The following is a 13,847-nucleotide window of genomic DNA, read 5'->3' on the forward strand; positions in this document are numbered from 1 at the left end:
AGAGTACAAAACCACCCCTAAATTAGATGCTAGTCTATCACAAGGTTTATCACCAGCTTTCATTGGTTCCCATTTTCAACTGTAAAGACTGATGTAACATGAAATAAAGTGCCTTACTCAAGGACACAGTCCAAGAATCATGTGATTAATACCCACACCACTGTGTTATGCATGCTCACAGGGAAATGACAGTTAATTAATGAACAAGTAATTCAAGAACTCAAAACACTATTAATTATGTATCACATTTATTTCCAATATATATATATAATATACATATATCATATGTTTTATACATAAATCTATACACTTTCTTTCTTCTTCATGATCCACACTTTTGGTATTACTATAACATCAACAGGAGGAATGGTATTCCAGTTTATTTTAATTCTGTGAAATCCTAAAAAGACATCCATTACAGTATGAGTCTCTTTATAGGGAAGAATTTCATTGGCTTCTTCATCATTTGTCCCAATTAGCAAATGAGTGAAATTTTGCATTGCAAAACCACCTGGAGGTAGGCCTTCAGTTTTGTTATACCTAAAACAAGAATTTTTCCGGATAATTTTTCTGGATATAAAGGATATATGAAAAGAGTCATATTTTAACAAATACAAACTTATACAAACTAATGTACACAATGTTTAACATCTAATCATCATCATCATCATTTTTAAATCTTCCTGTACTGGCATGAGTTGGATGAGATATATGTGTGTATACATTATATAGATAGGGTTATAATCCATGTTGTATCCTCTTGAAACATATCTACTCATTCCAGTACTCAACGTCATTTGTAGATGTTATATTTGCATGAGATAGGTATAAGAGTTGAAAATACATTTTGCAGAGTAATTACATATCAAAACATAAGATTGAAAAAAAACTTTTGATATTTTTTATTCACCATTACATGCATATATATGTACGTGTGTGAGTGAGTGTGTATGTATCTGTATGTACATGCATATAAATATGTATTTGCATGTATATTTTTGAATGTATATATGTGTATATGTTCATATGCATTTCAATATGTGTTGTTGTATACATGCAGGTTTGTATGTATACATGTGTGAGCGTGTATTATGTATTTATACATATATGTGGGAATGTATGCATGTGTGCATACAAATATATGTGCATGTGTGTGTATGTATGTATGTATATCTATATGTATATATGTATGTGTGTTTATATATATATATTACGGTGTTCTGAAAGTAATTGCATTTTTTCACCACTATGAAAAATGAATCAACCAATCACATCAAAACCAAGGTCAAATGGATGGGAACTGTCTTGAAATAGAATATCATCTCTTCTATCTGGCAATATATCATTCACAGTTATTTCTGTAATTAACCCCATGAAGGATAAGAACTATATGAAGCAACATATTCACTGGAGAGAGTTGCTAAACCCTGGATGGATGAAGTACACAGTGGAAGATCACATATTTCAACAAGGCTCAGCACCTTCTCACAAAGCCCACATAACCCATGAATGAATGCCATGCAACCTTTACGATCATGTAACACCAATCTTGTGGCCTCACCAGATTTAAATACAATGGACGTTTGGAGTGTTGTTGAAAGGTAAACTAATCAACATCCTCACGATACCACTGCTTCACCAAAGGCTACTACTGTCCAGGTGATACTTGAAACGAATAAAGACCATTTAGTACAAAGCATGTCAACGATTCCAGTCCCTCACTGAAGCAATCATCAGAACTGAAGGTGGATTCATAGGAAAGCTTATCAAGAACATGTGCACATAATTGTATTAAAATACATTTGGTTTCTGCTAGATTAGAGTCGTTTTATTAAATTACCAAATATTTCCTCAAATACCTCATGCATTCTAGGCATCACTACGTAATTCTTCAATGCCATTATTTCAAATTGTCTAATTACTAAATAATTTTAACACAAAAATGTTGATCTCTTAGTCATTTTAAAGCCTGTTAAGTATGAGTTAAACTATGATTCACCAAGGAGGTTTAACATGACCTTATTACGTCCAGAGATGTCACTGTACTTATCAAACATCAGACTTACTCGTTATTACATGTCCCCATTCACATTTTAATATGGATATCTGAGTTGTCTCCCTTGTCTTTCTTAAAGGTTATTATTTTTTTATTTTTTAATATGAAAATAATTTTAACCAATTAAAAAATATTTTGAAGCTCGCTATATAACATTTTTTTTTTTTTTTATCAGGGGAATAGACAGTGCTCATAATTCTACTCTATAGCTGATGGAAGGAAGAGAGAAAGTCATTCTCAAACCAGAGACCCTGGTCCAAATTCTTGCAACTGAGTGGGCTCTGCTAAAGACACCCAGGCACAGGTGTTAAAAGCAAGGCATATTATAACGTCACAACTATTTACTCCCATAGTAACACCGGTAGAGTAGGCCTATAATGAAAGATGTTCCAGCCATAATTATCCTGAAGTGTAAAGGTTTCTAAGACAACATTATCTTCATCTTTTTAAGATAGCAGTGTGAAGCTTGAGGAAGATTTGGTGACTATTTCATGAAGTATCAAACAGACAGCCCACAGAGCAGATCCCACCCTTGGCAATGTTTAGTCTAGCCTGTAGCTCAATTTTATAAAAAAATCATTATTCTAATTTTAAAATTTTCTGTAACATATATTAACATACATTCTGTTATAGTGAGAATCATGACACCCCCTGTAAGAATGGACAAGCTTAACTCATATAAGTAGCAGCAAGTTTGACTAAAAGTGAGAGATGAGAAATCATAGGAAGTTGAAAGGTGTCATTAGTGAGTTCGTGGAGTCGCAAGAAATTGTTGTGAAGTTGTTATAATTCATTGAGAGTTGTTTTAGATTTGTTACAGTTGTTGGCAGAGTATTTGAGAGTACATGAAGTGGAGACAGTGTCTACCCCATTTTCGTAGTATCATATATCCCACGGTTGTAAGTCCACATTATAAAAGTGGCATACAGAAACCATGATACAAAAGTGGTGATGAGGGTATCTACGTTACAACAATTGGCAATGAGTGATTCGAAAACAAGTGAAATTTGGTCCGAGGAAACAATTGAATTGCTATCCAAAATGTTCAAGGATACGAGTTCCTTGTTTAACACTTGTTGGGAGTGTTTAAACCAGTAGAGGAATGTCAAAGAATTATCTACCTGCAACAGGGCATAAAGAAAACTGAAGAAAAAAATTTCTTTCAACTATAGACATGTCGACTGGGAATAAATAGACAAAAAAGAATATTACAACCAAATCCATGTTATGGGTGTGGAGGTTTGCATTTTAAGAAAGACTGTCCATTTAAAACTTGGAAATGTTTTAGTTGTCAAAAAATAGGACATAAAAGCACACACTGCATAGTGAAGCAAAAAAGGTCGAAAAAAAATTCTTCTAAAAAGGTTTGCTCAACAGACAGTTGTGACGACATCCAGAAAAGAAAGTATGTGTATGTAAAAATAAACAATGTGAACATGAAACTAAAACTAAACACAGGTAGCACCATTACAATTATTGATACCAACACATGGAAGAAAATTAGGAAACCTACATTAAAGAAAACATCAAAAAGTGTGCAAGGTGTCACTGGTAAAAGATTACACTTCTTAGAAGAAATGGTAAGCGACATTACATTTCATGGTAAAACCTGTAAACCAAGTGTTAGTGTTAAAAAATGCAACAAACTTGTTCAGTACTGACTGGAAGAAGTTGTTTGATTTATGGAACCTCCTCATAAATCTATTCTGTAAAACCATAAATAATTGTTCCTCCAGTAAGAATAAGGCATCAGATGAATTGAAGAAAAATTAACTGCTTTTCCTGAAGTGTTGTCTGATAAATTGGGTTTGTGTACTAAGACTGAGGCATATTTCCAAATTAAGGAAAATGCAATACTAGTGTTCAAACCAAAAAGAACAGTACTTTTTGTTGCAATAAAACATGTCTATGAAGAATTAGACAGATTAGAGAAAATTGGAATCATCCAAAAAGTAGAATATGCAAAATGGGCAGCTCCAGTGGTGTGTATTAAAAAATAGAATAACAAAATCAGGGTGTGTGCCGATTTTTCTACTGGCTTGAATGAATGTCTGAAAACATGTCACTATCCGCTATCTACTCTGGAGGATATTTTTGTGAAGTTAAACGGGGGCAAGATATTTTTGATACTGGATCTCTCCGATGCATACCTACAAATTAGAGTAAACAAGAAATGCTCAAAATACCTAACAGTGAATACTCGTAAAGGACTATATAAATATAACAGATTACAATTTGGTCTAAAGGTCACACCTGCAACTTTTCAACAGGTTATGGATGCAATGTTAGCGGACTGTGAATTTCCAATTTCATACCTGCATGATATATTAATTAAAAGTGAATCTCGGGATCAGCATGTTGAGCTTGTAAAATGTGTTTTTGAAAAAATAAGAGATTAGTTTCACACTGAGTGAAGAAAGATGTGAACTTTTCTTACCTAAAATTAAGTAATTAGGATAAATTATCAACAGGAATATACTGGCATGAGTTGAATGGTTTCACTGAAGTCTGGAGAGCCAGTGGGTGCACCAGGCTCCAATCTGATCTGGTAATGTTTCAGATTGGATCCTGGTGCAGCCGCTGGCTCTCCAGACCTCATCAACCCGTCCAACCTATGCCAGCATGGAAAACGGACATTAAACAACAATGATGATGATGATGATGATGATATATAAAAATATACAATCTTATTGCTCTTTTGTTACTATATATATATATACATATATTACAGGATGCGATGGGAAAATTGCTGCCGTTTTATATTTTCAATTTCATTCTTGTGCATTGTTTGTTTTTGATTTTGTTGACTACACAGTAGAGTAGGGTCAGTTGGGCACCATCTGTGAGAAAACAGCACCATGATGCAATTCACTCTGCTGGAAATTTGGAAATGACATGCTGTACTGCTTGGTATTCACACCAGAAGCTCCAATACGAACATGAGGACAGAGTATTCAGAAAGAGTTGGATGAGTCTAATGGTGATTATAAAGGTACAGTGGTTTGGAAAACTCACTCTGAGTGTTCTGATAAGAAAAGAACTCCTGAATTTGTTGGTGAGATTCAGGCCATGATTGACAACGATCCCTCCAAGGCAATCAAGTCCATCATGAGGGACATGGGAGTGTCTGAGTTTCTTATCAGCCAAGTAGTGCATGAAGACATTTGGTATTCCTTATACAAGATGAGAAAAAAGCCAATTTTTATCCAAAACCATCAAGGACAAGAGGAAAGACCATTCTATGAAGCTTTTGAAGAAACTCAAGCATCCCCTCCAACCAAACATGCTTTGGTTTTTCTCAGACGAGAAAAATTCCTGCCAAAACATGTACCAAGAAGGATAAAAATCAAACATCTAGTCAACATCAAGGTGTTTGGAGTGATCACTAGTGATGGCAACATTATGCCTCCATTTATCTTCCCACATGGCCTCAGACTCAACACAGAGACCTACATCAAGTGCTGCCCTGGGTCTAGAGGGTGATTGCTAGAAGACTCTATGTCTGGCAACAGGACTCTGCACCATGCCACACAAACAGGAGAACCCAGTCATGGCTGTCAGACAATTTCTGCAATCACATTACCCCTAACATCTGGCCACCTAACTCCCCAGACTGCAACACTCTTGTGTGGGGTGCAGTTGAGCAAGAGACCAACAAAACTAGGAGACTATCCAGAAGAGTTGCAGGAGATTATAAAGTCGTCTAGAGGCTGTGGTTGAAGTCAATGATGATTTTATTGAATAAATTTACTCTTAAGTATTTCAAAATATTTTTATGTAATTTTGGTAAATATATCTGTTAAAATGAGATGTCAGTGTTATTTTCAATTTTGCATAATTTAGACGATATATATATCATGTAAATGAATTTTCCCACACATCTCTGCACACAAACTTTGCTAATACCTCATATTTTTCTTTTCTATAATGATAATCCTTTCTACTATGCACACAAGGCCTGAAATTTGGGGGGAGAGGGCTATTGATAACATTAACCCCAGTACTCAAATGGCACTTATTTCATTAAACTCCAAAAGGATGAGAGGTAGTCGACCTTGGTAGCATTTGAACACAGAACATACAGCCAGAAGAAATGCCACTGTCTAGCAGGATAATGGTTCTACCAGTTTGCTGCTCTTTTTTCTAAGCTGATAATAAAGTTGCAATAGTGTACACTGACCCATTTATCTATTTACTTTGGCCTATGTTGTGAATAGAGATTTTAGAAATAGCTGTCCCTATCTGGCCCAAAATATATAATTTATGCTTCAGTCTGGCCCACAAAACTAGTTTGGAATTACTTATGTAGAAACTCCCTTGCTGACTCAATTATCAAAAAAGTATAAGGAAAAATATGGTGTTCTCCCATGATGTTCCATGGTTTCCTGTGCAACTACAAGTATTCTTCCTTCATGAACTTGTTAATTCTATAACTCATACTCGTTTTATATGAACTGCTGTCACCAACCATCAATGTTGTAAAGAAACTGTAAGACAGCAAACTGGCAGAATGGTTAATACACTGGGCAAAGTACTTAGTGGTGTTTCATCTGTCTTTACATTCTGAGTTCAAATTCCACTGAGGACGACTTTGCTTTTCATCCTTCTGGGATCAATAAAACAAGTACCAGTCGAGCACTGGGGGTGGGATAACCAACTTACAGCCCCACCTCAAAAAAAAAATTGCTGGTCTTGTGCCAAAATCTAAATATTATAAAGAATCCAGTCATTCTAGCTTAACACCAGGTCAATCCTAATCATGTGAACCATTCCAGCTGTAACCATTCTGTCCTTCTTTCTAATATGGAGGTATCTAACATTTACCACTCTGTCTGTCTATTTTTAAAATAATATTTTTTGATTTCAAGGGGGACAGATTTGGCTGCAATTTCTAGCAAATCAAGACCCCCATAAAGAGGCTAACTTGAAAGAAATCAGTATTTTTGCATGAAGTGCTCTGCTATGTCTGCCACTATGACAGAGCAGAAAGATAACAGTACTGGACTTTACAACAGTTTAGTCTCATTTCTCTCAAGTCCTACCAAGATCTTCATCACATTTTATCCCTCTGTGGCTGAGTATGAATGAAATAAATGCTTGTGTAAGAGGATCAATTTGATTGTAGTTTCTCTCTCTCTATCTCTCTCTCTCTCTATCTCTCTCTCTCTCACACACACACACACACACACACACACAAATTCCTGGTCTATTGTTTAGGTAAAAAAAAATGTCAAATAAAGCAACATAGAAAAGAAATGTTAGCAATGACATACTTCCAGTGAGGGTTCAACTGCAAGAAACGAGAGACACCAGTCTGAGCTGCAGTAATATCTATGTGCACATGAACATCTGGAAAATAGAAAGTTATAAGCTACATTATACAGAACAATGTTTCCTAACCATTTTACTTTTGAATAACCCTCAACATACATTCCATATCTTAGGGAACCCCTACATAAAGATTATTATATATTTTTGTTAATCTTTATTTTTCTTTTCATGAAGTTAAATTGTGTAAGTGATTAAAAGACTCAGAAAAACTGTGTTTGAAAGGTTTGACAGTGATGATCCATCAGAGGTCACAAGGCAGGTATTGGAAATGTTAAACCTGGCCAGATTCAGCCTCTCATACCTACCCTATAATGTCATTCTAAAAATAAACAATCACATCATTGAAATTTCAAGGCTATGAGATAATGTATGATTAATTCTAAACAATGTGAATAAATAAGCATTACATTTGACAGAATAATCTGAATGCTAAAGGATTAAACTAAAATTCCTTGCAATTCCCTATCAGGAGATATTTCCTGTAGGCCCACTGTACTATCTGCAGATGCTAGGATTACCCTATTTTAAGGAATACACCAAGAGTATATATAAAATTAAGAATATCATCATAGGAATGGCTGTAGGGTTAAAAAGTTCACCTCACCACCATATGGCTTTGGGTTCAGTCTTACTGTTGGACACCTTGGGCAACTGCCTTCTCCTAAAACCCCAGGCCAACCAATGACTTGTGAGTGAATATGGTAGATGAAAATAGTGTTGAAGCTGGTTATATGTGTGTGTATGTATGCATGCATACATGTGTGTGTGTGTGTGTGTGTGTGTGTGTGTGTGTGTGTGTGTGTGTGTGTGTGTGTGTGTGTGTGTGTGTGTGTGTGTGTGTGTACATGCATGTACATGTGCATGTATCTTTAGGTTTGTCACTTACTGCTCAACAACCAGTGTTAGTTTGTTTATGCCTCTGTAACTACAGAATGTGATTGATAGAATAAATACCAGACTTCAAGACATGTACTGGGGACAATTTGATTGGTTAAACCCTTCAAAGTAGTGCCCAAGTATAGCTGGAGTACAATGAATGAAACTAGTAAAAGAATTACTACAAGCTAATTTCCATGTAATTAACCAATAAATATAGGTGCAGGCATGGCTGTCTAATAAGATTTTGCTTCCAAATCACATGGTTCCAGGTTCAGTTCCACTATGTGGAACCTCAGACAAGTGTTTTCTATCATAGCCTTGGGACAACCAAAGCCTTGTGAGTGGATTTGGTAGATGGAAACTGAAAGAAACCTGTTTTATATAGATGTGTGTGTGTGTTTGTACCCCACTCCTTGAGAGCTGGTGTTAGTTTATTTACATCCCCATAACTTAATGGTTCAGAAAAAATATTGACAAACGCTCTGGGAGACCCGCAACTAGCATAACTGAGAAAAACATCACAGATGTGCATGCAGCTGTGAGGGGAAATTGTCAAATCACCATCCATGAGTTATCAGAGGATATGCAGATTTGTTACAGTTCAGTCCATTATCACTTGAAGATTTGGGTATGAGACGCATGTCTGCCAAGTTTGTGCTAAAACAGCTTTCAGCTGATCAAAAAACATTCAGTTGCACAAGATCTTGATTGTGTCGAGGACAATATAAATTTTATGAAGACTTTGTGTAGGCCTCTGAGCAAGTATTGCCAATCTTTTGGCAAAATTTGATGCAGATTCTCTGCTCAACTTTCTCTGTTATGGTTAATGCAAAGATCACATGCTACACACCTTCCTTCCAAGCACTGCTGTAAGCAGTGGAAGTAAGCTAGAACGTTAAAACTTAGTGTGCATGCACAGCAGTGTTTAAGATCAATCTGTGCCAAGCAGCTTCACTTTCCATGCTTTAGCTTTGTTACTATAACAACAGTCCGGATACTTATTGATCAGACCATGTATAACATCAGCATCATTGGTTTAACATCTAGTTTTCCATGCTTGCATGGGTCAGGCAGAATTTGTTGAGACAGATTTTCTACAGCCAGATGCCCTTCCTGTTGCCAACCCTCATTTATTTCCTAGCAAGATGATATTTTGCCATTGAAGATAGAAAATGAACAATATTAATTGTATGACAGTGACACTCATTTACAATGTTAAGACAAGACTACACACAAACACACATATATGCATATGGATGTGTGTGTGTGTGTGTGTGTGTGTGTGTGTGTGTGTGTGTGTGTGTGTGTGTGTGTGTGTGTGTGTGTTATGGACCGCCAGAGTTCCTGGAAATATGTTGGAAAATTCTGTTAAAGAAGGATTAACCTTTTTTTAATAGAATTTGTGTAATGCTGTGATTCTCAACCATTTCTTGCCTATGAATCCTGTTGATTCCTATTAAACTCTACTGGATCTACATAGCTATTTAATTTATATTAAACAAATCCTACTGTATTTTTATAATTAAATAGTATTAGGAACTGTATAAAAAAATTAAATTATTTTGTGTATTGTAAAAGTATAAACAATTTGTTGCACATAAATTTTAACAACTAAATCTTATATGGACCCTGGTTGAGAATCGCTGGTCTAGAGGAAGGCTGTCCTCCAAAATTAATGATATCAAATACATTCCTCTTGAACAGTTTGCAAGTCAGTTTTAGCAGGTGAAAAAACAACCTGTGCAAAGTGGGAATTTATTTTGTAAGGAAGGGGGTTAGTAATTAGTGTAGGGCCTAGCATTTGGATACAATATGGGTAGCATATGACGAGAAACAAGTGTGTCAGCATTGATTAAATGGAGATAAAATTAGTCCAGCCAGCTTGTCTGTGAGCAAGACTGGTTTGACAAGAAATTGTAATCATTTTAGCGAAATGATTTTCATTGTGTTGTAGCCTATTGGTGTACTTTCGAGGAGTATATGGGTGCACTAGATTTTTAGAATATAATTTCATTCAGCCTTTAGAAAATCAATACCAACAACTGACTCTCTTGAAAAACATTATTGATAATTTTATTACTCACAAGTATGATTATTAATAAGACCAAGTGAGAAATTGTATTCTGTATATTTTTTCCTAAATGTTTAATTTTAAAATATAGTCTTTTGTTTGTTTGTTTTTTTTGTTTTTGTTTTTGTTTTTTTTTTGGGGGGGGGGGGTAATTTCCATGTGATGTGCACTAATAATTTCTTGCTTGATCTCCAGTTACTACAAAGAATTTCATTAGGATCATTACATACAGAGAATACGATTCTTTTTAGCTCAAACATACAATGAATGATTCTATTCTTCATAAATATATGCAATAAAATGAATAAAAAGTAATAGATTAGGAGAAAATTTTAGTTGTTGTTGTCATTGTTAAACATTATATCGACCATAAACGTGAAGACCTAAGATCGAAGTCATTCCAGTCGTGACCATAACCTTCTTTTATTTTCCAGGCGTAGTGTATCAAAAATTGCATTATGCAATGAGCCCTTCTATTTTTAGGACACAGAAATATGAAACAGGGGTGAGTTGGCTACTATTTATAGCAAGTCAAAAGACGGTGCAGAGGCTAATACGAGTAATCGTACAAGAATTTTCGTTTCCTAAACAAAATTAATTAAATGCAACCAAAAATTGTCTTATTTGTCAAAAGATTTCTATAAATAATTCCAGTCGGCAGAATCTGCAATGTTTATGATTTTTATTAATGTACTTTTGTAGCAAGAACTACTAAGTTGACCTGAGTTGTGCCCCCTGAAAAAAAAATGACACCTTTATAAAATTTGGATTTTAGAATAATGAATTACTGAATACATACCATGAACTGTCGGTGCACATACATCTGTGTGTTGGGAGTGAGTATGTATATATAGAGCTCTAAGTTTCTTTTAACTTTTTTTATTTCTTATTTTTCAAATAAATAACGTCAGACATCAGGTTGACTCAGCAAATGAAAATGCACACTGTAATCGTTGCCTTAAAAGTGCAGTATAGTGGACTTCCTGAAAGTTGCCCAGTCATATTTTGTCAAAGCACGAAAGGAGCTGGAAGCTGCTGATGGGGATCCAACATCAGAAGCTAAATGCAAAATACATGCACAGAGTCCTGATAACATCAGAACACATAACTTCGGACAAAATGTCCAAAAAATAATCGATAAAACCCCAGTAAGTCAATCAGAGCCATTGCAAAGGACCTCAAGGTTTCAGAATACACCATCAGAAGAGTTGTGCATACAAGTTGTATATAATGTGGAGGAGTCAGTTTATGTCAGATGTGACAAGAGAACCATTCAATCTGTGCAAAGCATTTGCTAAACAAGTTAAAAAGAAAGAAAGAAAGAAAGAAAGAAAGAAAGAAAGAAAGAAAGAAAGAAAGAAAGAAAGAAAGAAAGAAAGAAAGAAAGGAAGGAAGGAAGGAAGGAAGGAAGGAAGGAAGGAAGGAAGGAAGGAAGGAAGGAAGGAAGGAAGGTGAAGTTGATCTGGGCACAGTTTGAACTCAGAATACAGATAACCTGTTGAAAAAGCCACAAGGCAGTCAGTGTGATGTTCTAACAACTCTGCCATTATAATCAACTAAAGTTCTTGAAAATGGTGCCCCAGCATGGGTGATAACTGAAACTAATAAAAGGGTAAAAAAAACTTCACTCTGAAGATAAGGTTAATAGCTCACAAAATTATAAACATATTTTGAAACTCTGAGATATAAAAACTTCTAAAAGCATTGGAATTTGGCTGTATAACCCATTGTTTATAAAGTAGTTACCAGTTATGAAGTCCTTTTCAGCAAAGATTAATTTATCTTTACATTCTGCATGAGTCTTTTTCAATACTTCAAATCATCATCATTTAATGTCTGTTTTCCATGCTGTCATGAGCTGAATGGTTTGACTAGAGCTAACCAGCCAGAGAGCTGTCCGGGCTCCAATTGTCTGTTTTGGCATGGTTTCTATGGCTGGATGCCCTTCTTAATGCCAACCACTTTACAGAGTGTGCTGGGTGCTGTTTACATGGCACCAGCACGGGCTGATTTTTTCGTGGTGCTGGCACTTTCAAAATACATACCAATAATTTGATCAGATAAACAATCAAACACAAGATCAGTTTACTGTCAGAATTAGTTGTGTATAGTTAGATATATCATGTGTTGGAAGTCACTTTAGTCAGATTATTGTTTACATTTGCAGATGTATGTGACCCTACACAGTTTGGAAAACTGAATACTAAATGGCTGAAACAAAACCCAGCAGAGGCTCTTTTTGGTTTCTTAAAAGTTATAACAATACTACATGAAAATGAAAAACCTTATTTTTAATCAAACCAAAAGTTAGGCTAAGGCATTAACAAATTGCAGATCATTTTATGATTCCAACAACAAACCAGGTTGCAGCTCCAACAATGGCCTAAAACAGTCATGTATGTGTATAGAATAATAATAATTTCAAATTTGGGCACATTACAGGGGTGGGGATACGTCAATGACATTGGCTCTAGTTTTCAACAGGTACTTATTTTATTGACCACAAAAGGATGAAAGCAAAGTTGAGCTACGCAGCAAGTGAACTCAGAGCACAAAGATAGATTAAGCACTGTTAAGTATTTTTCTCGGCAAGCTAACAATTCTGCCAGCTCGCCACCTTTGTGTATAGAATGATAATAAAACAGTTTACCTGATGTAGGATCTTCTAGATTGTGTAATTTATCAATGGCATAACCTCCTGGATAATTTTTATATGACAAATATAGAAAACCACAGGTAAAAGCAGAATTGACTAATAAATGAAGAACAATGCCTGCAGAAAACACACGATACATCACTGACTTCTTTCTGTTCCTCCATCTGATGTATAAAATATAAACTTCATATTAGATATTATGTACATGAGAGAGAGAGAGAAAAAAAAAGAGAAAGACTTGTATGAATATTCAATAGAATCATTTAAATATACATTTAACAAAGCCATACAGGTTTGCTGTTGTTTACCTCCCATGATCAATGGACATGCATACATACATAAATACATACATACGCGCACCCGCATGCGCGCACCTAGCAGACAGAAACTTCGAAGTCTCTATCAGCCATTTTTGCAAAAGATGTGTGTACGCGTGCGCGTGTGTGTGTGTGTGTGTGTGTGTGTGTGTGTGTGTGTGTGTGTGTGTGTGTGTGTGTGTGTGTGTGTGTGTGTGTGTGTTGTAGATTGCAAAAGGTAGAAAGGAAGCAAAAGAAAAATGTTAGTGACACGAAGTACGAGTGTAAGAGAGAAAGTGGGGAAGAAATTAAAGCTGGTAAAAAGGATAACAGGAGAAAAAAAAAATCATCACAACGTTAACTATGAGTTATCCCCCCTTAACCTTAATTTTGATTTCTAATTGGTTTCAAATTTTGGCACAAGGCCAGCAGGTTTGAGGGAGGGGTCAAGTCGATTAAATCGACCCCAGTGTGCAAGTGGTACTTATTTTATTGACATCCCACCACCACCACCATCAAAAAAAGGATGAAAAGTTAAGTTGATAATATTGGCTACAA

At 35.5% G+C, this 13,847-nt stretch overlaps 1 protein-coding gene across 3 annotated transcripts in view; it reads right to left on the reverse strand.

Moving 5' to 3' along the window:
* Nucleotides 1-231: 231 nt before the first annotated feature.
* The window catches only part of LOC106867594 (dol-P-Man:Man(7)GlcNAc(2)-PP-Dol alpha-1,6-mannosyltransferase), a 98,633-nt gene continuing 85,017 nt past the window's right edge, over nucleotides 232-13,847 (reverse strand). For all 3 annotated transcript variants that reach the window (XM_089353876.1, XM_089353878.1, XM_089353877.1), the window contains 3 exons: nucleotides 12,988-13,157; nucleotides 7,330-7,405; nucleotides 232-540 (listed from right to left, as the gene is read on the reverse strand). In XM_089353876.1, coding sequence (XP_089210002.1) covers nucleotides 303-540; nucleotides 7,330-7,405; nucleotides 12,988-13,157 — 484 coding nt within the window. In that variant the 3' untranslated portion in view covers nucleotides 232-302. The remainder of the gene's footprint in view (nucleotides 541-7,329; nucleotides 7,406-12,987; nucleotides 13,158-13,847) is intronic.

Source organism: Octopus bimaculoides, chromosome 6, assembly GCF_046866305.1.
Source record: "Octopus bimaculoides isolate indiv1 chromosome 6, ASM4686630v1, whole genome shotgun sequence".
Taxonomy (NCBI): domain Eukaryota; kingdom Metazoa; phylum Mollusca; class Cephalopoda; order Octopoda; family Octopodidae; genus Octopus; species Octopus bimaculoides.